General features: G+C 41.6%; 2 protein-coding genes across 2 annotated transcripts in view; one reads left to right on the top strand and one right to left on the bottom strand.

The window, feature by feature from the left end:
- Nucleotides 1–1,405: 1,405 nt before the first annotated feature.
- Nmrk1 (nicotinamide riboside kinase 1) lies at nt 1,406–18,407 on the bottom strand. The gene is made up of 9 exons (XM_048332306.1): nt 18,206–18,407; nt 13,888–13,951; nt 12,596–12,686; nt 11,949–11,997; nt 7,113–7,260; nt 6,968–7,039; nt 6,025–6,131; nt 4,626–4,709; nt 1,406–1,635 (listed from the first exon to the last, which is right to left on the bottom strand). Exons 2-9 carry the CDS (start codon nt 13,914–13,916, stop codon nt 1,586–1,588), a joined length of 630 nt encoding a protein of 209 aa, XP_048188263.1. The 5' UTR covers nt 13,917–13,951; nt 18,206–18,407; the 3' UTR covers nt 1,406–1,585.
- Nucleotides 18,408–18,630: 223 nt separating this feature from the next.
- Nucleotides 18,631–23,782, top strand: part of Ostf1 (osteoclast stimulating factor 1) — a 53,822-nt gene continuing 48,670 nt past the window's right edge. Inside the window, exon 1 of the mRNA XM_048332293.1 lies at nt 18,631–18,868. Coding sequence (XP_048188250.1) covers nt 18,835–18,868 — 34 coding nt within the window. The 5' untranslated portion in view covers nt 18,631–18,834. The remainder of the gene's footprint in view (nt 18,869–23,782) is intronic.

Below are 23,782 nucleotides of genomic sequence, written 5' to 3'. Positions count from 1 at the left end.
GATTCCAGTCACAAAAGTTTCACAATCACTGTTACATGGAATTGATTCAGCATTCTTGAACTATCCCCTAACTGTCTGTTAAGATGGATATTTGCTGTTCAACATGCTGGTAAACCTATGTATGATTAAGTATATGCATGTGGACACACACACACACACACACACACACACACACGAGATGTCACTGTACTATAGTACAAACTGTATTTTGATTAAAGTTCTAAAATACAGTCCTTTGAATTTTCTAATTCACCCCAGGAAGGATTCATTACATTTCATTTTCATGTTGTTTCCTGTAAACCTTGAGAAAAAACAGAAAAAGAAATAATTATTATAATTTATTTTGGTAATACTCCAGTTTGAGCTCATCTTTACTGCAAAATAGGTCAATGTAAAATACTTTTTATTTATTTATTTATTTATTTTTGGCCAGTCCTGGGCCTTGGACTCAGGGCCTGAGCACCATCCCTGGCTTCTTCCCGCTCAAGGCTAGCACTCTGCCACCTGAGCCACAGCGCCCCTTCTGGCCGTTTTCCATATATGTGGTGCTGGGGAATCGAACCCAGAGTTTCATGTGTAGGAGGCAAGCACTCTTGCCACTAGGCCATATTCCCAGCCCCAATGTAAAATACTTATAACAACACTAAATATCCAATGATTGGGAACTAGTTAAATAATCTTATGAGAATTTGACTATTCTAGTATTATTATGTTACTTGAGTCAACTAAAAATATTTTAAATTCAATGTAAAAAGTGTTAATAGAGAAAAATATAAGTAGCTGATAAATTTTTATTTTACCATTTCTTTTTTTTATTTAATACTTGATAAGTGACATCTTTCTTCCACATTAAAATATCAATATCAAGTCTTAGATTTCACTTCAGTGTACAAGATAGCCTTGAACCTTTAATGGAAGTGATACTTATGTTTCATTATATAATAAATTCTATAAGGTTGCATGAATATTAAATTTAAAAATGGAAATAAACATGGCTGATTAGCCACTGTCCTTGAGAAGTGTTATGAAAGAGAAACTGATGAGAACACAGGTGATAATTTCCTCCTTTTTTGCATGTACATTAAAATTTATATAACTAGTGTTTTTGTAATGGAATGAAAATGAACATTTTAAAAGGAATGGCTAGAGCGCTTTGTTATTCTGAGAATAGGTTATGATTAAATTTTGCTTTAAACTTTAGATTTAAATTAGGACTGCATTAAATATTCAGCTCCATAGCCTTACTCTCTGGATTATTTTGTTAATAACTGAAAACAATCTTGCTTATTTCACTTTCATTATTATTACTTTATAATAATTATGATAATTATATATAGTAATATATGATACAATTATATATAATAACATATAGTTATATATAATTGTCATATTTTTTAATTTTTTGGTGGTACTAGGGTTTGAACTCAGGGCCATTGTTAGGCAGGTGGCTTTACCACTTGAGCCATGAAAAGTTAGCCTTAAGCCAAGCTGTTCTATGAGATGGGAGAAACCTGAAGTCTCATCACTTGAAACACTGGAAAGGCCACTGGAGCTAACTTGGTCCCAGACCCAGGGTTAAACCAGGCTATGCTGAGGGCTGAGGAGCCTGTGGCCAGTTTTGCCAGGATCCTGTAGCTGGAAAAACAGGAAAGGTGATGGGTTACTATGAACACAGTAACTTATTTATGTAATGGAGAAACTACCATCAATCTTTTTTATTTTTCTTCCAGATCTGGGGCTTGAACTCTGGGGCTGGGCATTGTCTCTGAGCTTCTTTTTGCTCGAGGCTAGCACTCTACCACTTAGGCCACAGTGCCACTTCCAGCTTTTTCTGTTTATGTGATATTGAGGAATCAAATCCTGGGCTTCATGCATGCTAGGCAAGCACTGTCCCACTAAGCCACATTCCTAGCCACTACCGCCAATCTTGTAAAAGCATATCTGCCTCCAATTTCAAATCTCTCTTGGCGCTACTTCTTTCTCCTTTTTCATTTCATGTCTTTTTCTCCCTCTCTCACTTTTTTCTTTTCTCTCACTTTCTTTCTTTTTGTCTCTACCCATTATCTAGAAGCAGATAGTTTTAAGTAGTGTAGTGAGTATTTCTTAGCTGACTCAAAGACACAGGTAAGGAAATAGGACAGGAGTCACATATGTAGAAATGCACTTTTGGGGTTTGCACCACTAGTCAAAACATCAGCTTGTCCTTGGGCCTTGGACCAGTCTGTAAAAGCATTATTTGCCTGTGCTATATGACCAAGATTCTTTTTGCCTTTATCAGTAAGTCAGTCATAGCACTAAACTCTACTGTTATGACTCGTGATCTGAATGAACCTGAGCACTGAGGTACAGGCATCCAGCAGCTGAAACACCATGGAAGCTTCTCACTGGGGTTAGAAAAGGGAGCTGATATCTCTTGGATAGATTGCTGTTAGTCAGTGGCTGTCAGTCATGAAGTCAGAGCACTGTGTCCCGCCCCCTTCCCCATGTCATTCCCCAAGCTTCATTAAGGGATGCTCACCTTCCATTAATATAACAGATGGTGGTGGTGGGCAGGCATATCAGGCAAGGTTTATTAGTCTTACTTGCAAGAAGACATTTTAGAATGGTTATATTTTCTTTTCCAAAGGGGTTCATGACTATGTGAAAGGCTGGTACTGAAATCAGCGGTATTTAGAATGAATGGACTGCCCAGCTTTGCTCAGCCCCCTGCTCAGAAAGGAATTCACTGGGGGCTGGGAATATGGCCTAGTGGCAAGAATGCTTGCCTCTTATACATGAGGCCCTGGGTTCGATTCCTCAGCACCACATATGCAGAAAATGGCCAGAAGTGGCGCTGTGGCTCAAGTGGCACAGTGCTAGCCTTGAGCAAAAAAGAAGCCAGGGACAGTGCTCAGGCCCTGAGTTCATGGCCTAGGACTGGCCAAAAAAAAAAAAAAAAAAAAAAAAAGAAAGGAATTCACTGAAGACATAGGTCATTTCATTCTTATTGAGAGATGACATTTGGATAAATGCAGTTGCTTCTCCCCCAAAACCTTCACTGCATATTGTCTTATTGTCTCCTTTGAGCCAATTGGTGATTATATTTTGTTTGGAAGTCACAGGAATCTTTTTTTTTTTTTCTTTTTTTTTGGCCAGTCCTGGGGCTTGGACTCAGGGCCTGAGCACTGTCCCTGGCTTCTTTTTGCTCAAGGCTAGCACTCTGACACTTGAGCCACAGCGCCACTTCGGGCTGTTTTCTGTATATGTGGTGCTGGGGAATCGAACCCAGGGCCTCATGTATACGAGGCAAGCACTCTTGCCACTAGGCCATATCCCCAGCTCTATTTTTGGGTTTTTTGAGACAAGTTCTCACTCTTTAATCCAGACTGGCTTCAAATTAGAGATCACCCTGCCTCAGTCTCACAAGTGCTGTGTTTATAGGCATGCATCATTTTAACCCAAGTAGTTCAAATGTAGTCACACTGGAGTTTTGTTCCTCAGCACCCTTTTCATCTTCTAATTCCTACCTTCTGCCCAGCTTTCTCTTTTAAGGGTTTTCTTTCAAATCAGGAGGTGTAGGTGGGGGGTCTTCAATTACAAGATAGGGGTATGATTCAGTAGGAGTCGTGAGAGGGTGCTATTTCCCTGGCCATAATAAGTTTAGCAAGATAGGTAACTCAACAGAACAAGTCAGGCTGGGTATTTTTACCACACTAAAAATGGAAATTTGCTTTCTAAAAAATAAATTAAATCTCAGTGTTTGTGCTTAGCCTACATGAGGCCCTGAGTTTGACCCTCAGCATTACGAAAACAAACAAAAGACTGTTCAAAAGATTTTAGAGGTTGAGGTGGCCGAGTGGTTAAGGTAATGGACTGCTAAGTATTTTTATACATATGAAGTAGTGAAAATAACACATAAAACTCCCTGTACTGGGGACTCAGCTCCAACACTGATCCATACATGGACAAGCTTAAAAGCATGAACTGTCTTTTCACATGGGCTGATGGACTAGGAGAAGGATGCTGACTCCAGATTTTCACAGCTGTTGAGCAAAAGAGAGATGGACTTCAAAATGAACTCAAGGCGAACTGCAGCAGAGCCTCAAAGACAACATCTGAGCTCCTTGATCCAGCTGAGCCTGAAGCCACTGCCACCTCTGCACAGGAGGAGGAGGAGGAATTGTTCCAACTCTGTAATGAGCTCTCTAATAAGAAAAACCTTAAAGAAGACTCAAGTAATTTCTAAAATTTTGTGTTTTGAAGTATTTGCAAAGTAGATTTAAGGGAATAAAGGAAAATAGGAGCTCTCCACATATTAAGATAATCAACATTGAAAATTTTTCATTCTTCTAAATGGATTATTTCAGGCCCACTAATACTTTAAATTAACTATCATCAATATCATAAGATATGTAACAAAGGGTAAAAGTTTCACACCTTAAAACAAACACACTTTGAAATCAAAATAATCAACCCTCCCAAACGCACATGAAATCACTGAGTCTGAATTATTTTCAAAGCAATGAATGAATGAATGAATGAACACAATTACTCCTCAGGATTTTGACATGCTATTCTTGGGTATATGATAACTCCTTTTGTGGCTTTTCTTTCCTTAGCATCCACTTTGGCAGGGTGATACTTACCTTTTTGCTTTGCTAGTTCTTTCATTAGATCTTCATATACTTTGGAAAAAAGGTCCTCTTCAGATTTTGTTCCATCTAAGTAAACTAAGAAGAGGAAAAGTGACAGTTCTATGTTAGCACGCTTGCTCTGGCACCTGCTATGTCAAAAAAGAAAAAAAAAGCAATTAAAGGTACACACCTAAGCCAGGTATCATAAATCAAGAATTTTGGTTTGTTATAGAAAAAAAGCTTAGCAGCTCCTTTGCAAATCATTTAAATAAAAGAGAAAGGAAAGGGAGATGGCATATGCATAGAAGATGGACGAGGTGCTAGGGAGGCAACCCACCAACTCCAACGCTGGGAAGACCTGGGAAGTTTCTCCAGGCATTGGTCTGGGCCCTGCCACTTATGTACTCAATTAGAATTCTTCAGGCTGGAAGAAATGTGTTTATAGTAAAATGGATGAAGGCAGTTTTGGAGAAAAAGAAGTTGCTCATGGCTGGAATCCTTCCTCTCAGGCCATACTTCCCAGCCCTCTTTCACTTTTTGTTTTCTAAAGTAACACCTGATCATTCCTTAGATACCTGCCATCTCATTTCCCAAGATGCTCCACATATATTTCATCACACAATTGTAATGAATTACATAGGACCCTAATATGTCCCGAACCATGTAAATCCATCTTCCACATAGACAAGGGATCTTACTCAAACACATGTGTCAATCCATCCGTGTTAATCTGTATGTAGAAGTTTCTAATTTATTTTCTTGTATTAATGACCCAAACCCTTAGCAGGCTTGTGGGCCTAGCAGGGTGTGGCTCCTGCCAAGGTCAACAGAATAAACTCCCTCCCTGGGTTTCATCTATAACAAACAAGCTAGTTATCTTTTAGGTTCTACTAAGGCCTTCCAGGCTTTTCCTTGCACCTTTCTCATTGTAAAATCTATCTCTTTTTTCTGGTCAAACTGTTCAGTTAAACTTATCAGTTTGGTCTAAAAGTAGCTTCTTGCCGGAAGCCTTCCTGGGAGTGGGACCTGGTCTCCCCTAGAGTGTGATGTCACAGCCCTTGCTCCAAGCAGGAGACCAGCTTGTGCAGTTGGCATCTTTGGTGCCATTCCCTTATGGAAAATTAGCTTCATGAGAATAGAGCCTAGGCTCTCCTTCTACCTGCTGTCTTCATGGAAGGCCTTCAGTGAATTGTGGATGAATTAACAACTATCCAGAAGTTGACAAACTTTTGACAGGAGTTACAGAGAGAAGCAGAACACATTGCAGAGGAGGAGGAGGAAGAGGGAAACCCAGAGAGTTCCTCCTAGAAGCATCCCTTCATAGTTTTGTGTACGGGAGAAAAGTATCCCCAAGTCCTTTGAGGCAAATGACAAATCAAAGGCTTTAAATGGAGGGAGAACAGATACCTACCAATTTCCCAGGTGATGTGCTCCATTTCCCCTCTATGCTTTAGGTACATGGGCCACACGTGGCCATCAAAGTACCCTGGGACATCTGGAGGGTCGTAGACCCTTGTACTGTTGAAGCACAAAGGAAGTTTTATGTTGATAGAAATATACAATTAATAAAGTACAATGATAAAGGTAGCACATTGGGAAAATCATTAAGATTAAATCTAAATGGGATTTAAGGCTAATTTGTTTTAGGCATGTCAATTAGAAAGACAGTAAAAGGTAGTTCTCTAATCTACACATTAACTTTGCATACTACCACTCAGCATTTTTTTCATCTAGTGCTTTATAAAAGGATTAAGAGATAGCTATTAGTGTAAATAGGAGATATTGATGGGTTGGATGAAGCTCTAAATGAATTGATGTTCTTTGGAGCTGTAGCAGAACACAGTATCACTAACTTCGAGCCACAGTCAAGACAGGACTGCTTCATTTGAAGATTTAGTAAAAGCCAGTTGAAAACGGTGACACTGGCCGTTTATTAGAGAAGTACTGTGCTCAAATTATTCCATGTGAATGATGATGTACAAGAATTTGGGGGGGGGGGAGAGGGGCAGTCCTAGGGCTTCAACTCATGGCCTTGGTGCTGTCCCCGAGCCTCTCTGTGCTCAGAGCTAGTGCTCTACCACTTGAGCCATAGCATCACTTCTAGATTTTTCTGAGTGGTTTATTGGAGATAAGAGTTTCAGGAATGTTCCTGCCTGGGCTACCTTCAAACCATGATCCTCAGATCTCAGCCTACTGAGTAGCTAGAATTACAAGTGTCAGCCAGTGGCCACCTGGCACAAGAAAACATGTTGTTCCTGTGCAAAAGATTATACTTCCTTTGTTGGATAAATGAGCACCACAATGTTTAATAATGTCTTTGGAAATATGATACCAAAGGTGATTTCAACACTTACCTCCTCCTCCTCTTACACTCTTCATATGGAACGGTCAGAAAATAGCTTCTATTCCATAGGGTGTCAAATGGCCTGAGATAAGAAGCATGTTTAGTTTACAAGGCTTTTCCCACTAACAGGTCAGCATTAGAATGGGGACACTTACTTATAATTAAAGATCAGGAAACCTTCGATGATTAAAATGGAGATTTCTTCAGCCGTTTCCTGGTCTGTTGATCCCCCTGTGTGTGCTGGGCTTTCCATCCAGCACGAAATGGCTGACATCATTTTGTCCATGTCAAGTGCTTCAAGTACTAAGACAAACATTCAAGACAAGAAACTTCTGTGAGCTTTTTGTGATGATGGGGCTCTTAAAGTGTATGAAATAACCCCACTCTATTTTACCTTAAAGCTACCTAAGAACACATACTGTAGGCAACCAACTCAAACTCTAACATGACAAACTTATATGTCCGGTTTTTATTATGAAATAATCCAGCACTGGGGCTTGAACTCTGGGCCTGGCTATCCCTTTGCTTTTTCACTCAGTGCTGGTATTCTATCAATCTGAGCCACAGATTCATTTTTGGCTTTTTAATGGTTAATTGGAGATAAGAGTCTCATTTGAACTTTGATGCTCAGATTTCAGCCTCCTGAGTAGCTAAGATTACAAGTATGAACCACTGGCACCCAGCCAAATATTATTTTAGTGTAAAATGTATATACATTTTGAGCTTACGGTTGTGATTCTAGAAAAGTAGCCTATAAAAGTAGTTCTGAAATTGTGATTCTCAGAGACCTGGTAACCTCTTCAAAATGCAAATTCTCAGCCTCACTCTAGGAATACTAAATAAATCATCAGGGCTCCGAGGTTTTCTTAATGGATGCTTTTCTTTTTTGATTCATACCTTTTAAAAATTGTGTTTAAGTTATTACATATTTTTCACATTATACATTTTAACTTTCACAATGATGAAAATTGTCATTCTACTCTACATAGCTTATTAAGTCTATGAATTTTAACAATAAAATCACTTTCTCCATTTCAGATGATGTGTACATTACATTCCTTTTGTTCAGCAACATCTATTCTATCCTTCACTCATTCTTTCCTTCCCATTCCTACCCATGAGTTGCTTAGTTTCCTTTCATCAGTGTTAATGGATGCTTTTTTTTTAAAGCATGGATGAATTTAGTTAATAGATATGAGTATTAAGATTTTTTTTTATTATGGTGTTAGTTTTGGTAGGTGCCATTTTTTCCCCCGGAAGCTGTCAATTGAACCTAAGCTTTCAAACATTTGTTTCTTTCTTTTTTTTTTTTGGCCAGTCCTGGGCCTTGGACTCAGGGCCTGAGCACTGTCCCTGGCTTCTTTTTGCTCAAGGCTAGCACTCTGCCATTTGAGCCACAGCGCCACTTCTGGCCATTTTCTATATATGTGGTGCTGGGAAATCGAACCCAGGGCTTCATGTATACGAGGTAAGCACTCTTGCCACTACGCCATATTCCCAGCCCCAAACATTTCATATGTGTTCAGAATATCCAGATCTCTGAATCTCTGTAGGAGAGCAATCACAGTCTTTTCTCAGTTTCAGTACCCGTAATTGGTATCTTCTTTTTGTGGTCAGTATTATTTAACTAATTCAAGGTTTCTCATATGCTTGAAATGATAGTTTGGGTCTCCTATCAAATTTGAGAAGTGCTTTCTCAAAAATTATATTTCTTCCGTTTTCTGAAATTCCAATGGCATGAATATTACATGTTGCTCTTCCACAATTCCATTCTCTTCAGTCTCTTTTCTTTGTTGTTAGTAGTTGTTGCTATCATTCTGTCTCTGAGCTGATTATTCTTCTTCTGAGCACATCCAGTATGTTTTAAGATTTCAGTTATTGTGTTCTTTTACTTCCAAAATTTTAATGCTTAAAAAAATCTTCTATTGCTTTACTGAAGCTCGCTAATCTTCCCTGTTTCAATCATATTTGCAATTGCTTATTGAAGCCTTCTTATGATGGTACTTTAAAATTCTTATCAGGCAGCTTTGATGTTTGTATTATCATGGTGTAAGTACCTACTGACTTGTGTTTTTTTTCTTACTTGAGATTTTCTTGGTTCTTGATATGCTTTTCGGTTGTCCTGGAAATTTTAGGTACTGTGTTATGAGGCTCTGTATCCTATTTAATTTTTTTTCCACAGCCACTCTTCCTATTGAGGTATAATACACAGGCTCTGATGGAAATGTTCACCTGCCCGATGCTCTTAGATGGTGGTGCGGGGGTGTTCTAGGGGGAAGAAAATGATTAATAGAGTGCTGGCTCAGCTTCACTGATGACAGGGAGGTCAATGCGCAGCCTCACTCTGGGTCCTGCTTACAGTGGCTGCCACTTCCTGAGTGAGAAAGGTAGCTACCCGCAGCCCCCCCACATTGCTTCATTCTGCTTTTCTGCTGCTAGGTGCAATATACTTGGCTGCCCCATCTCTTCCCTACGGCTGATGTGGAGGTCAGCTCATGAACTATGCTGGTGCTGGGTGGATCCAAAACCTAACTCCTCACTTGGCCCTGCTAACACCTTGAGAGAAGCATGATGGATGGGCATCATTGATGATTTTCTATTCTGCTTGGCCACCCTTTTTCTCTTGGTCTGTTGGTTATAGGAACGGGTTTCTTGGTACTTTACTTCCCTTGGTTTATGTCAATAGATGGCTCTATGTTGCTCACGACCCTTGCACCAATCCTGGCAAAAAGGAAACCCAAGGGACTCACAGCCATGTCATTCCTTATGTCCTGTTCATTGTCTTCTTTTTATCCTTCAGCTTTCCTTTGTTGAATGCACTGTGTTCAGGGGTTTGGGTTGTAAAGAGAGGACCAGAGAGAAGTTGGGCCCATTAACCTTGACTGCAACCAGAGGTTTCATAGTTTTGAAAATGTTTGATGTGCTTTAGTTTAATTGTTTTTTCTAAATTGCACTGTGATTAATCTTTTGGTCCATGGAATGTTTAAGTATTTTTCTTATTGACAAAAGACAATGATGGGCCAGGTGCTGGTGGCTCACACCGGTAATCTTAGCTACTCAAAAGGCTGAAAGCTGAGGATTACAGTTTGAAAACATCTGAGCAGGAAGGTCCATAAAGCTCTTATCTCTGAATAATCACCAAAAATATGAAAGTGGAGCTATGGCTCATCCTTTTGAGTAGCTAGAATTTTAGGTGTGAGCTACTAATGTCTGGCTGTAAGTGGTACTTGAAAAAATATTTTAAAAAACATTTTGTTATGGAGACTTTCAGATATATATGAAAGGTATGGTGAACTTGCAAGAGTTTATCACTCAGCTTAAAAAACAAAAATGATGGGCTGGGGATATAGCCTAGTGGCAAGAGTGCCTGCCTCGGATACACGAGGCCCTAGGTTCGATTCCCCAGCACCACATATACAGAAAACGGCCAGAAGCGGCGCTGTGGCTCAAGTGGCGGAGTGCTAGCCTTGAGCGGAAAGAAGCCAGGGACAGTGCTCAGGCCCTGAGTCCAAAGCCCAGGACTGGCAAAAAAACAAAACAAAACAAAAAAAAAACCCAAAAATGAGGATCTACTGGCCAATTATATTTCATCTGCATCCCTACACACTTCCTTTTGAGTTATTTTAAAGCAATTCCATACCATCATACTTTTTGTCTGTATAGGTCCTGGTCCTGAGGCCTGAACTCAGGGCCTGGGTGCTGTCTTTGAGCTCTTTTGCTCAAGGCTAGTGCTCTATAATAGTCATTGTCATTAACTTCTTGATGAAAGGAAGAAAAGAATAAAACTACATGCCCCACACTTAAGCAACTCAACATAGAAAGGGAGTAAGCCAAAGATTTTGTCTCTCTTAAAACTATCATAGGTATGCAAGAACTGCTATATAATAACTTTCCTCCAAAGTTTACAAAAATAAAGAACACCTTTCATGAGACTGTTGCTAGTCTGCATAAACACTCAACAATCCATATCAATTATAAAAGTTACTACGATACCAGGTGTCGGTGGTTCAGACTTATAATCCTAGCTACTCAAGAGGCTGAGTGAGGATTGCAGTTCGAAGCCAGCCCAGGTAGAAAAGTCCACGAAACTCTTATCTCCAATAAACTACTCAGAAAAAGCCAGAAGTGGTGCTGTGGCTCAAGTGGAAGAGTGCTAGCCTTGAGTACAAAGAGGCTTAGGGAAAGTGCCCAGGCCCTGAGTTCAAGCCCCAGGATCAGGGAAGAATTAATTAATTAATTAATTAAAAAGGAACAAAAGGACAAAAAATAATAAGATCATGAAGTACAATATACTATGTTATCACAAAATTCTCTGAGGGAAAAGAAATATTTTCTGATGGACCTAGGTCCTTTGAAGGAATGACATATATCCATCTTTAAAATAATAATAAAAAAATCCATAGGCCTTTCTGAGAAATATAGAGGAAACAATCAAACAAACACAAGCTTCCTGGTACTTTGAACACCAGAAGGAAAACTTAGAGCATAGAAGTGTAGTCTCCTTCCGGTGAGGCAGGGGTGTGTGTGTGTGTGTGTGTGTGTGTGTGTGTGTGTGTGTGTGTGTGTGTGTGTGTGTGTGTGTGTGTGTGTGTGTGTGTGTGTGTGTGTGTGTGTGTGTGTGTGTGTGTGTGTGTGTGTGTGTGTGTGTGTGTGTGTGTGTGTGTGTGTGTGTGTGTGTGTGTGTGTGTGTGTGTGTGTGTCTGGCTGTGATGAGCCATGAATGCCTAGAGGGGGATGAGTAGAGGGCTGGTGAGCTTGTCTTGCCCTAGCTTCAGAAGGAAAGGCTATCACCATTGTTTCAGTTGGAAATACAAATCTGGAGAAGAGATTTTATTTCTTTCAATAGATGGAAGGTAAATCAGAAAACTTGTTTAAGGTACAGCAATATATTTAAGTCATTTTAAGACTGTCCTCACAGGTTGTGAATTTCTTTGGGTTTGAAAGAGGAAGTGAATGTAAGCATATAATGGTTTATAAGTTAATCTACTTACCATCATACTGCAAAAAACCATTTTTATCTGTCTCTATCTCAGATTCTGGCTAGAAAAATAATAAAATACCCATCAAAATAGTGTGTAGGGCAGAAATAATACAATTATATAATAAAGAGATGTCTTAAATGCTCTGGTGGTACTAAGATCAAAGATCGGAACTAGATGGTGCCATCTGGTGGACAACTAACATTATTGCATAGAGTCTTTATTTTATGCAAGACTCATCACTCAGTAAAGGCCTTTTGGATACAATTAAATTCCCAACAAACTTCCTTATTTTTAAAGCCAGGTGCCAGTGGTTCACATCTACAATTCTAGCTCCTCAGGGGGTTGAGATTTAAAGACTGCAGTTCAAAGCCAGCCAGGGCAGGAAAATCCATCAGACTTGTATCTCCAATTAATCTCCAGAAAACCAGAAAACCTTTGAGCACAAGAGCTCAAGGACAGCACCCAGACGCTGAGTTCAAGCATCATGACTCACATACACACATAATTCTTATTCTTGAGACAGCATCTCCCTATGTAGTCCAACCAGCTTGTGAACATTTCTGCCTCAGCACTTAAAAGGCTAGGATTACAGGAGTGAGACACAGTGCTCAGTTGCATTAAGCATTTTTATCAAATAAGTTATATTTTGTGGTTACCTTGAAGAAGTCATCCTGAGATATGATGCTGCAGTTTGCCAGGTGTTTCTGCAAGTTCTTAGCCAGTGTTGTCTTCCCACCATTTGTCACACTGAACCCAGGAAAAAATCCAGAAAGTTCCAAGGAGGAGAAGGCATTAAAAACAGAACACTTAGAAATAATCTTCTGCTGGGCACTGGTGACTTATGTGTGCATTCCTAGCTACTTAGGAAGCTGAGATCTGAGGATCACAGTTAGAAGCCAGCTTGGGCAGGAAAGCCTGTGAGACTCTTATCTCCGAGTATAACCCCAGGATACACACACACACACACACACACACACACACACACACACACACACACACACACCCCTTTTTAGAAAGGATATTTAAAACAGTATTAACTACTTAAGAATGAATTCTTATGCATCCTTCATAGGCATAGCTTTTGCTGTTAGCAAAACCATGGGCCTTGGCAAATGTGCTATACTAAATGGAAAAAAATAAGCTGGGAATGAGGGAGAAAAGGAGCTAAGTACTGGGAAATACAGACATTATGTGGAAAGAGTCATTGATAAAACAAAGTCTACAATAAAAAAATCTCAGCTTGAATGAACAGTGCAAAAAAACAAGAGGAGGGCTGAGAATATGGCTTAGAGGTAGAGTGCTTGCCTAGCATGAATGAAGCCCTGGATTCGATTCCTCAGCACCACATAAACAGAAAAAGCTGGAAGTGGTGCTGTGGCTCAAGTGGCAAAGTGCTGGGCTTGAGCAAAAAAAGAAGCCAGGGACAGTGCTCAGGCCCTGAGTCTAAGCCCCAGGACTGGCAAACAAACAAAACAAAAACCAATCAAACAAAAAACAATAGGAGTGGCTATGTCCAGGCCCAGAGTCTATCAAGAATGTACATCTTACAGGTAACACCTCCAGCCTCCCTTTCTCTCTGTACCTGGGGGTGTGGCAGGAGGTCCACCACAGTCAATTAACTCAGGTCAATGTTTTGTCCTCCCTGGGCTGGACTATGACATCAAAACAGGTCCAGACTTCACCATGCCATCAATAGTCCACAGTACGAAACTGACTGTATACCTGTTTCAGAGTAGTTGTCTATCAGGCCTTGTCTCTTGTGTTAACTATGGGGAAGAAATGGAAAAGTGGGCCAAATGCCGCTGACTGACCTTTCTTTCTCAGTCTACAGGAAGCTCTTCCACATTGGCATTTGCTTATGAGGTAGCACTCTGCCATCACACTGCATTTGCATGAAAACACCATTTGCACAAAGATTCTCTTATCCAGATGTTGCAAAATTACTCACCCACTGATTCCAACAACAAATGTTTTCATAATTAGCTTTGAAGATCCCGTCTTCCGAATGTTTCCTGAAATGAACACAAATGAATACATAGCATTGAGATGTCTAGAGAGACAAGCATTCTCAGTGAGGAGCACCAACCAGCTGAAATCGAGGGATGCCTACAATGCCAGGCTGTGGGGAGAACTTTCTGCTGAAATGTTCATGTAAAGTGCCTAGAGATGGTGCTTGCTCAGGGCCTGTCCACCAATGTCTAGGAAACCCTGAGAGCTCTCACGGCCAAGTGTTTACCTATGACCACCATTTCTAGGGATGTGGGGTTATCAGGCCACAGGAAGGCCTAGGGAGTTTTTAGTCTCCTTCTCCTGACCAGTGTGACTCACCACCCTGAGGCAGGGTTAGCTTCTCTGCCTCTTTCAGTGAAAGAGGAAGAAAACCATTGCTGAACAGAGGCTAGGGGGAAACTAATAGCCTTTTGTTTGTTTTTTTCTTTTTTAAATTTGCTGGTCCTGGGATTTGAATTCTGGATCTGGGCTCTGTCCATGAATTTCTTTTGCTCAAGGCTTGGGCTCTGCCATTTGAACCACAGCACAGCTTTCAGCTTTTTCTGAGTAGTTTATCAGGAATAAGAGTCTCACAGACTTTCCTGCCTGGGCTGGCTTTGAGTTGTGATCTTCAGATCTCAGCCTCCTGAGCAGCTAGGATTATAGGCAAGAGCTACCAGCACCCAACCTTTTATTTTGATGTATCACTGCAAGGCTAGCATTTGTCCTGAGATGGTATCATTCTTTTTTGGTGGTATATGGAATTTCCCTTTTTCTTAAGAAATAATGCTGTCAGACTGGTGTCACCATTTAGCAAAATAAAACTCATAGCATTTGTCATTCTTTGCTGTGATAGTTTGGATATAAACCCCCTCTCTCCCAGACTCCAATGCTGAAGGCTTGGTCCCCAAGGCAGCAGTGGGTAGAGGTGGGGCTTTTGGGAGGTGACTGGATCCTGAGGGCTCTGACCTGATCAATGGAGTAGTCTAAGGAGGTGTTATAGGTAGGTGATGACACATTGGAATATGGGGCTTACTGGATAAATGGGGTGACGGGTGTGCCCTTCAAAGGTATATGTTGTCTTTGGCCCTTTCCCCTCATCCTGGCTTTGTGATGATGAGTAGCTCTCCACAGAAACAACAGAGTGACCCTGAACTCAAAACTACCAGTAAAGGTAAATCTTTCTTCATCTTCTCAGGTATTTTGTCACACTGACAGAAAGCTTACATACTTGCCCCCATATCATTTACTTGTGGACAGTTTGTTGGAGCAAACATTCTGAAGCACCCACATAAAGCCTTAGCAATCACTTAACCTTCCCCTTCATTTTGTCCTAGACATTGGTCCAGATTGGAAGGAATGACAAACCTGAGGTCAAACAGCTAGTAAAAAGGAAAAATCCAAAATGAAAGAAAAGAGTGAACATCTTTCCATCACTTCAAGCTGGTACAAAGCACTTTATTCTCAGGAGCACAGAATGGTCCTTGCACACATGCTGGCTTAATTGTCAGGCTCTGATGCATGATTGGTTCTTGCTGCATTATTGATGAGGCGTCCATTTGCTGTGCACACTAGAAGGACTACTGGTTCCCTGGTGTAACTACCACATCAGTGCATACACACCAGAAGATACTCATCAATTACTCAGTATATAAATAATAAGGGAGTGTGGATGAGGCAGTAGAAACAGGACTGGGGTTTACTTGTGTGGAAATTCTAGCAATTCAGAAAAAGGTGAAGTCAAGAACTTATTTAGAAAATTCCTCAGACAGAAATGGAGGGATGTCCCATAGTCAACTGCAAGTGTTTTTTTTTTTTTCTTCTTTTTCCTTCCCCTCCTCTCCCCTCTCTCCCTTCCTTCCTCTGTTCCTTCTACATATACCATTGGCTCTACTTTAGTTAAAAGTCTGAGCTTGTTCCAGGCAGAGTTTGGGTAAATGTTAGGCATACCATGTTGGCAGGGGGCAGGTCACAATATGAAAAGGGCAGAGAACGGCAGACACAAGGCAGGCTGAGTGAGTGGATGGGATGGTGGAGGGGGCCTAGTAAATCCTGAAAAGCACAGGATGTATAAGGCACAAGTCCACAAGTCCAAGTTCAAACCTAGCACAGTCTACCTCCCCTTAGAAACTATTTATTTCTTTGACTCTTTCTCTCTTTAAAAATGATTTAAAAAACCAACTGGTACCTTTGGCTCATGTGTGTAATCTTACTCAGAGGCTAAGATCTGGGAACTGTGGTTCAAAGTCAGATGGAGCAGGAAAATACGTAAGGGTCTTTTTCCCAATTAACCACCAAATCCAAACAAAAGTGGAGTTGTGACTCAAGTGGTATAGAGCCAGCCTTGAGTAACAAAGATAAGGGAGAGTGCCTAAGCCCCAGTACCGGCATAAAAACAAAACAATAAAACAACAACAAAAAGTATTCAAAAACCAAACTGGAAGAGTTTCAGTCAAGGGTTGTCAAGTTGCAAACACATGCAGCAGGTCTCATGAAGCAAACATGTCTGATCAATTACAAAGTGTAAAACATATGATGTCTCCAGAGAAACAACTTCTTGAAGTTTCCAATGTAATCAACTTAGGCCATCCTATGACCAGGACTTCTTAAAAATCTTTTTGCTTCAACACCTGTTGGCCAAGATTGCACTGTGCACCACTACAAACTTACATATGTGGCTTCATGAAAACGTTATGTGTCACCTGCCATCTCATGGGATATTTACAATTTATTCCCTCCTTCTCCATGTGTGCAAAGTGTTCGTCAACCTCAGATATCATTTACAAATGGGGTAGAACAGACTGGAATAGCCAAATCTGAAGTGAGTCATTTCTATTTCTCTATATTTCAGTTTTACCCTACAGAAAATGTCTTTTTCTTCATAGGTGGCATGTGTTTCATGTCTAATCCATTACATTACTAAACATGGTACATTTTGGGTTCTGAGTTACAGAAGGGTTCCACAGGACACATAACAAATATGCAGATTCCAACACATAAATTCTTGGAAAGATAACAACTGCAAACAAATGGTGGTTTTTCAAATACTTCTACAGGGCAGTCTGATGTCTGTCTGATCTATGTATCTGTCTATCTGTCTGTCTGTCTATCTATATTTCTATTTCTTAAATTACATTGTATTATCTTTAATTAGTGTACAAAGGGGCTATCACTTAACAAATCAATTTTAAGTACAATGTATCTGGTTCAATGTCACTCCTTTCATCATTCTCCCTGATCTTTGCCAACCCAACCTCTCACCTCACTTTTGCTGGTTTCATAGCATATGCATTGAATATTGTGATTGCATTCTCCCCCCGCAACCCCTGCCTGATATTTAACAGAGTAAAAGGTTTATTGGACTGCTCACTCATTACTTTTTTTTTTCTCAGAAATTTACTCCGACAAAATTGGGCAGTGTATTCCTATGTGTTTTTAACCTTTGGTCCCTTTTGTAAACACAGAACTCACCCAAGTCTGAAAACAACAAAACCCTTGCCTTCTCCGTTCGAATCACTTTTTGTTTTAAAACAATCTTGAAACTTCGAAGCTTCATTTTCTGTAGGTTTTTAGGCAAACAGTATTTTCATGTCATTTTTTTCTTTCCCTCATATGAACAACAGGTTTATGATATTGGCTTATGATATTTCGAGTTTACACACACTGCCTTTCTCCTAGGCCCTAGATTCAATTTGCTAGATCATAGTTGGGCAAACTTGCATCAAGTGCCACATAGAGTAACTGTATTCAGCTTCACAGGCAGCCAGACAATTTGGGTAATGAGAAAGCAGCCACAGGTATATTTGTAAAGAAATGATAGACCTTTCCAAACAAAACTGTGCACAGACACTGAATTCTGTATTGCACAGAACTTTCATGTGTCACAAAATATTATTCTTTTGCTTTCTTAATGCAACACAAAAACCTCAGAAGGGTACAAAACCAGCAGCAGGCGGGCTATATAGTCTGGCAGCCTCAAAAGGAGTGGAAAGGCTGTGTCATATTCCCTGGAGATCAAGACCCCAAGGTGTCCCTGATAACTTCTCCCGAGGAATGCCGGGTGTCTGGCCGGTGGTTCCCACAGGTCACAAAGCAGGAGGCCTTAAAGCCTTAGGCTCTGAGCAGTTTAAAGTCCTATCCCGGTGTAGAGTGGGTGGAAAGGGGTCTGTTAGGGGAAGAGTCCCTCCAACAGGGCTTTTTAGATATCATCCAAAACCTGGAAAATACCTCCAGGTCCCATAGAGGGCCCGGCGTGGAGTCAGGCAGGAGGTACTCACCTGACGCCGTGTAAAGACACAGAGACGCGTGCCTGTCACCACAGCGTTGCTCCAGGCCGCTGGACACCCAAGAGGCCCACAGTCCCTTCCTCCACGTCCGTGCAGGAGGGGCGGCCACCAGGAGGAGGTTCCTTCCCACGGGGACACGGGGACATGGGGACCCAGCCTACCTCAGCGGGGCGTGGCTTCGGCCAACGTGGTTCTATACGCGCACGCGCGCGACCGGCTTGGCCCCGTCCCGCTCGCGTCAGGAGCGCGCATGTAGACCTGCCCCAAAGGCTAGCCCTAGGCGCCCATGCGGAGCGTGGATTGGTTCCGCCGCCTGGCACTCGGCCACGCCCCTTTCAGCTGGGGAGCCAATTAGTGCTCGGCGAGGCGGGCGGTCACTTCCTCATCTGCGGGGCGCGCGCACGGGACAGCTCCGGCGGGGCGTGGCACTGGGCGGAGCACCACGGCCTGCGTCCGCGCTTCTCAGCAGTGAGGGTGGGCGCGGGTCCCGGGAGGCGCTCGGCTGAATACCGGATAGAAAGCGATTTGGGGAGCTCCAGCTGAAAGGAGCGATCGTCAGGTTTGTTGGTGTTTTTTTTTTTTTCCGTGCACGAGGTCAAGTTGCTGCTCAAGGAAGCGAGATGTCGAAGCCGCCTCCCAAACCAGTCAAACCAGGTAAGAGAAGGAGCTCTCTCCGGGCATCGGCAGACCAGGCTTGCTTCTGGCCTCGTTTCGCACTCGGATCCTGCTCGACTTTGTTGAGTTCGCTACCACGGGAGGGATGGCTTCTGATAAAAGAGGATTTCGAGGATTTTTAAAAGAATTATCCGTTTAGTATAGTTTGAAAGGAGTTGCCCACGGTGTTGCAGCGGTCTGCACTCGCCGTAACTTTTCTACTGGGTACGTGACGGTGAGCGACGGCTCCCGGAACTCTTCCGGTCAGGCAGGGCTATTGATCTGTCTTTGAACATAAAGGAAACAAAATTCAACCACGTCAGGCAGTGGGCTCTGGCCACTTCCTCTTTTCTCAGTGTGTCACTGTCAAGTTAGAGTTCTTGACCGGCCAGCGCGCAGCGAACGGGAAGTGCGCGGCCGGCTGGGTGGGGTGGGGTGGGGAGGGGAGGGGTGAGCCGGCCTTCTGCGGGACTTTTGGAGGAGAGGGTGGGAGAGAGCGGAGTGGTTGAAATCGACCCCAGGGTCTCGGGTAGAACGTTTGGAAGATTCTGTCCTGGAGCTCCTGGGTTGGAAAGTGACAGTTCGGAAGTGTCACTTGAGCGTGCAATCCACATCCTTTGCCTCAGGTCCTGGGTGACAGATCTGCTAAACTTAGGGAAGGGAGCGAGCACAACAGGACCTTCCTCCGAGCAGTCTTCCTGGCCAGCTCACGGTTTAGTCTTCCCGTAGAACGTTTTCCATTAGGTGGGGAAACAAAAGCATTTAAAGGATGTCATTTCGATTCCTGCCTGCAGTAAACTCCTGAATGCATTCATTTGGATGGGTAATATGGGAAACTTTATACTCATTTGGTTGGTCATTACACAGAAAGAGGCAGATAAATGATGGATGAGCTCTCAGGTTTTTCCTTTGCCAATCTTGTGTAATTTTGATACCGCAGAGGCTGAAATTTAATTCATTTACATAGATTCGAAAGTAACTTTTGTTGCAAGAGGTCAGTTTTTCTTTGACTTAAAAAAACAAACAACAAACCCTGTCAAACACTACAGCTTTCCTAATTTTCCAAATTTTCTTCCCAGTACTGGACCCTTGTATTAGAAAACAGTGTACATAATCACACATGTGAAGTAATTATTCACTGAGGACAAATTTTGGAAGGCTGAGTAAGAAGACGGTTGCTGAGACCAGTTCTGCTTTGAGCAAAGATGGGCATGGCATAGGGTGCAATAGATGTGGACTCTGAGAAGATTGCAATTTAAATGCATATGTATGAGATGACAGCTTTCTAAACTCATGTGTAAATAAGGACCTCAAGTGTTCAATGGAGCTGAATTGTTCTTTGATACACTGGGGTCTTTTACTTTAAAGAATGTCCCAAGGAGCTGGGTGGTGGTAGTTTGTCCTGTAATCTTAGCTATTCTGGAGGCTGAGATTTGAGGATTGAAATTCCAAGCAGGAAAGTCTTTGGAACTCATCTCCAGTTAACCATAACAACAAATGGAGCTGTGGGGCAAGTAATAGAGTTCCAGCCTTGAGTGAAAAAGCTAAGGACAACACCCAGGCCCTGAGGTCAGGCCCAAGTACAAGCACACAAAAAAAGAATATCCCAAGAATCTGTTAATTAGGTTATTTTCATTTCTCCAAATACATTAAGTGAAGTCTGTGTTCCATCTAGAGGGACAGGGACAGCAATGTGCCTGTGCCCTGTGCATGTAAATGTGTGTACCCCTGTGTCCTAGGGCATGGTTTAAGAATCCTCTCTTATCAGTTTGGGTTACATTCCCTGAAACTATTTTTATTGCTTTCTCTTCTCTCTAGCAAGTCAGAAAACACGTGGTGAAAACATTTCTGCTCTTTTATTTGGACTCCATACTAATTTATAAATGAGACCCAAACATAAATAAGGATACCATAAGAGATCAGTTTGTTGAGGGTTAGAGATTTAGCTCAATAGTAGAGTGCTTGCCCACAGTGGGCACAGCCTTTAGTTTGATCCTCAGTAAAAAACAAAAAATAAGAAATCAATTTGTTGTTGATTTAAGTGACTTACAAGGATTATTATTGGTATCATGCAGACTTGGAACTGTTGCCTTACTTAAAACAGAAGTGTCCTGTTATCATACTTACTGGTCCACATGTACTGTGGCCTGGGCATTGGCCTAGTTACTTTTACATTCTTGTTTGGTTTTGGTTTTTTGCCAGTCCTGGGGCTTGAACTCAGGGCCTGAACACTATCCCTGGCTTCTTTTTACTCAAGGCCAGCACTCCACCACTTGTGTCACAGCGCCACTTCTGGCTTTTTCTATATATGTGGTGCTGAGGAATTGAACCCACGGCTTCATGTATGCAAGAGGAACACTTTACCACTAAACCATATTCCCAGACCCACTACTTCTACATTATTTAACTGATTCATTCCTCTCAAAAACCTTATGAGGCCAGTACCATGTTTTGTTCCCATGTGCACAGGTAGGAAAACAAGAAGAGACCAAGAAAGGTTATTTGTTTTTTGTTTTTTGATCTAAAGTCAACAGCTAGATGATGAGAAGGATAGAGCAGGTAGGATTAGAGGTCAAAGGATCTGACTCCAGAATCAGTACACCTAGCCATGATGTCACAGCTCACTCACCATGCTCTTGGTTGACTATGTATCTTATAGCTAGTGGGCAGGAAGTGGAATGGAAGGGGCCTGTAGCCCTCAGGCAGTCTTGGAATGATAATCCCCCCCCCCCAAGCTGTAGCAGTTGTGTTGCCTTTAATTTCCTGTCCTATAGGCTAGTGATGTGGTTAGAAATATCCAAAGCTCGGAATGGGTGAGAGTATATTTGATTTTTTTAACCTTCTTTCATCAATAAAAGACAACTCCATATAAATTACCTGAGAGAAAGAGAGAGGGGGTGGAGGAGAGAGATTGGAATTGAGGGGAGGAAAGAAGAAGATTTTGTGGAAGGGGAAGAATAGAAAGTTGAAACTAGATGAAAGCTTTGCTCATGGGCATAATTGTTATAAGGCCCTACAAAGTTTCTGTGGTGGGTTGTGGATTTGACTCTCAACTTAAAACGTGTTGTTTACTCTGAGAAGTAGAATTTTACAAGTACTAAGGTCTAAGACAAACTTTTCCCATGGGAACTGGACATCATAAGCAATAAAAGACGGATTTTAGCACTGTTTAAAAAAATATTGTAAGCCGGGCACAGGTGGATCACACCAGTAATCCTAGCTACTCAGCAGGATGAGATCTGAGCATCAGAGTTCAAAGCCAGCATGGGCAGAAAAGTCTATCAGACTCTTATCTCTTATTAACCACCAGAAAACTGGAAGTGGTATTGTGGCTCAAAGTGGTAGAGCCACTAGCTTGAGCTAAAGAGCTCAGAGACAGTGCCCAGGTCCAGAGTTCAAGCCCCATGACTGACCACAAAAAAAAAAGAAAAAAATATACATACACTAAAATTAAATATAATCTGTCAATATGTTTTCTATGAGAAAGAAGTAGGGAAGGTCATACCTTGTTTACTCTCCCCCCGCCCCGCCCCCCCCATAGGATCACTTTTGTCTTGTCATTGAAACTCTTCCTTCTAATTGTTAGATGTGTCACTACGGAATGCTACTCAGATGTGTTTCAGTTTCAGCTTCATGGTCTTTAGTACATTCCTTTTTTTTTTTAATGTTAGTTTTGGTGCTTGAACTCAGGGCTTGGGTGTGGTTAGCTTTTTTATTCCAGGCTAGTGCTCTACCACTTGTGCAACAGCTTCACTTCCTTATATATTTATTTATTTATTTGTTTGTTCATTCGTTTGGTCATTCATTCATTCATTCATTCATTCTTTTTTTTTTTTTTTTGGCCAGTCCTGGGGCTTGGACTCAGGGCCTGAGCACTGTCCCTGGCTTCTTCTTGCTCAAGGCTAGCTCTCTGCCACTTGAGCCACAGCGCCACTTCTGGCCATTTTCTGTATATGTGGTGCTGGGGAATCGAACCCAGGGCCTCATGTATACGAGGCAAGCACTCTTGCCACTAGGCCATATCCCCAGCCCCCATTCATTCATTCTTAACTGGATAAAAGAGTCTCACAAACTTTCCTGCCTGGGCTGGCTTTGGGTTGTGATCCTTAGATCTCATCCTCCAGACTAGCTAGGATTACAGGTAAGAGCCACTGACATCCAGCTTTAATTATTGCTTATGGGATTTTCCTTACCTTTTTCTGAACAAGTTCAACTTCTCAGTTGACTTTAGGTACTGTCAAAGACTTTGGGCTTTGACTAAGGTGAACCGCTCAGGCTTGTCAAAAGGTACAAGGCAGAATTTTTGGCTGGGTGTACACAAGGTCTACTCTTCTAATCCAGCAATGTGGGAGGCTGGCATAGGAGAATGGTGGCTTGAGACTAGCCTACAGGGGAAAATGAACTAGAGATCTTACCTGAAAAATAGAGCAAAAAAGGGGCTGGAGGTCTGACTCAAGTAAGAGGGCCATTATCTAGGAAATATAAGACTCAGAGTTCAAACCCTAGTACAGTCAAAACCAAGAAAAAAATAAAGTAAAACAAAACACACACACACAAAAACAGAATTGTTCTCACAAAGACAATTTTAAAGACTGTGTTCTGGGACCTTTTATAAAAATGGGCCTATGGCTGTCAAACAAAATTGGACCTTAGAATCTCCTCATTCTAGGCAAATTTGTTACCAATCCACTGTGTTCAGAAACCTGATGTCTAGCTTTGGCTGCATCTTTCAAATGGCTTATTGATTTTGTGGTACAAGTAAAGCAACATAAATATTTTATGTAGCTTGTAAAAATAAATTCATAGAATTTAGAAACAAATGTGTTCTGGTTCTTTTGCTTTGTGTAGTAAAAACATCATAAAACTTCAAAGACATCAAACATATGCTGCACCTAAATATCAAAGAGGAAAAAG

Source organism: Perognathus longimembris, chromosome 1 (genome assembly GCF_023159225.1).
Source record: "Perognathus longimembris pacificus isolate PPM17 chromosome 1, ASM2315922v1, whole genome shotgun sequence".
Lineage (NCBI taxonomy): Eukaryota > Metazoa > Chordata > Mammalia > Rodentia > Heteromyidae > Perognathus > Perognathus longimembris.
The sequence above is the reverse complement of the archived record's forward strand: the minus strand, read 5'-3'. Positions and strand labels throughout refer to the sequence as shown.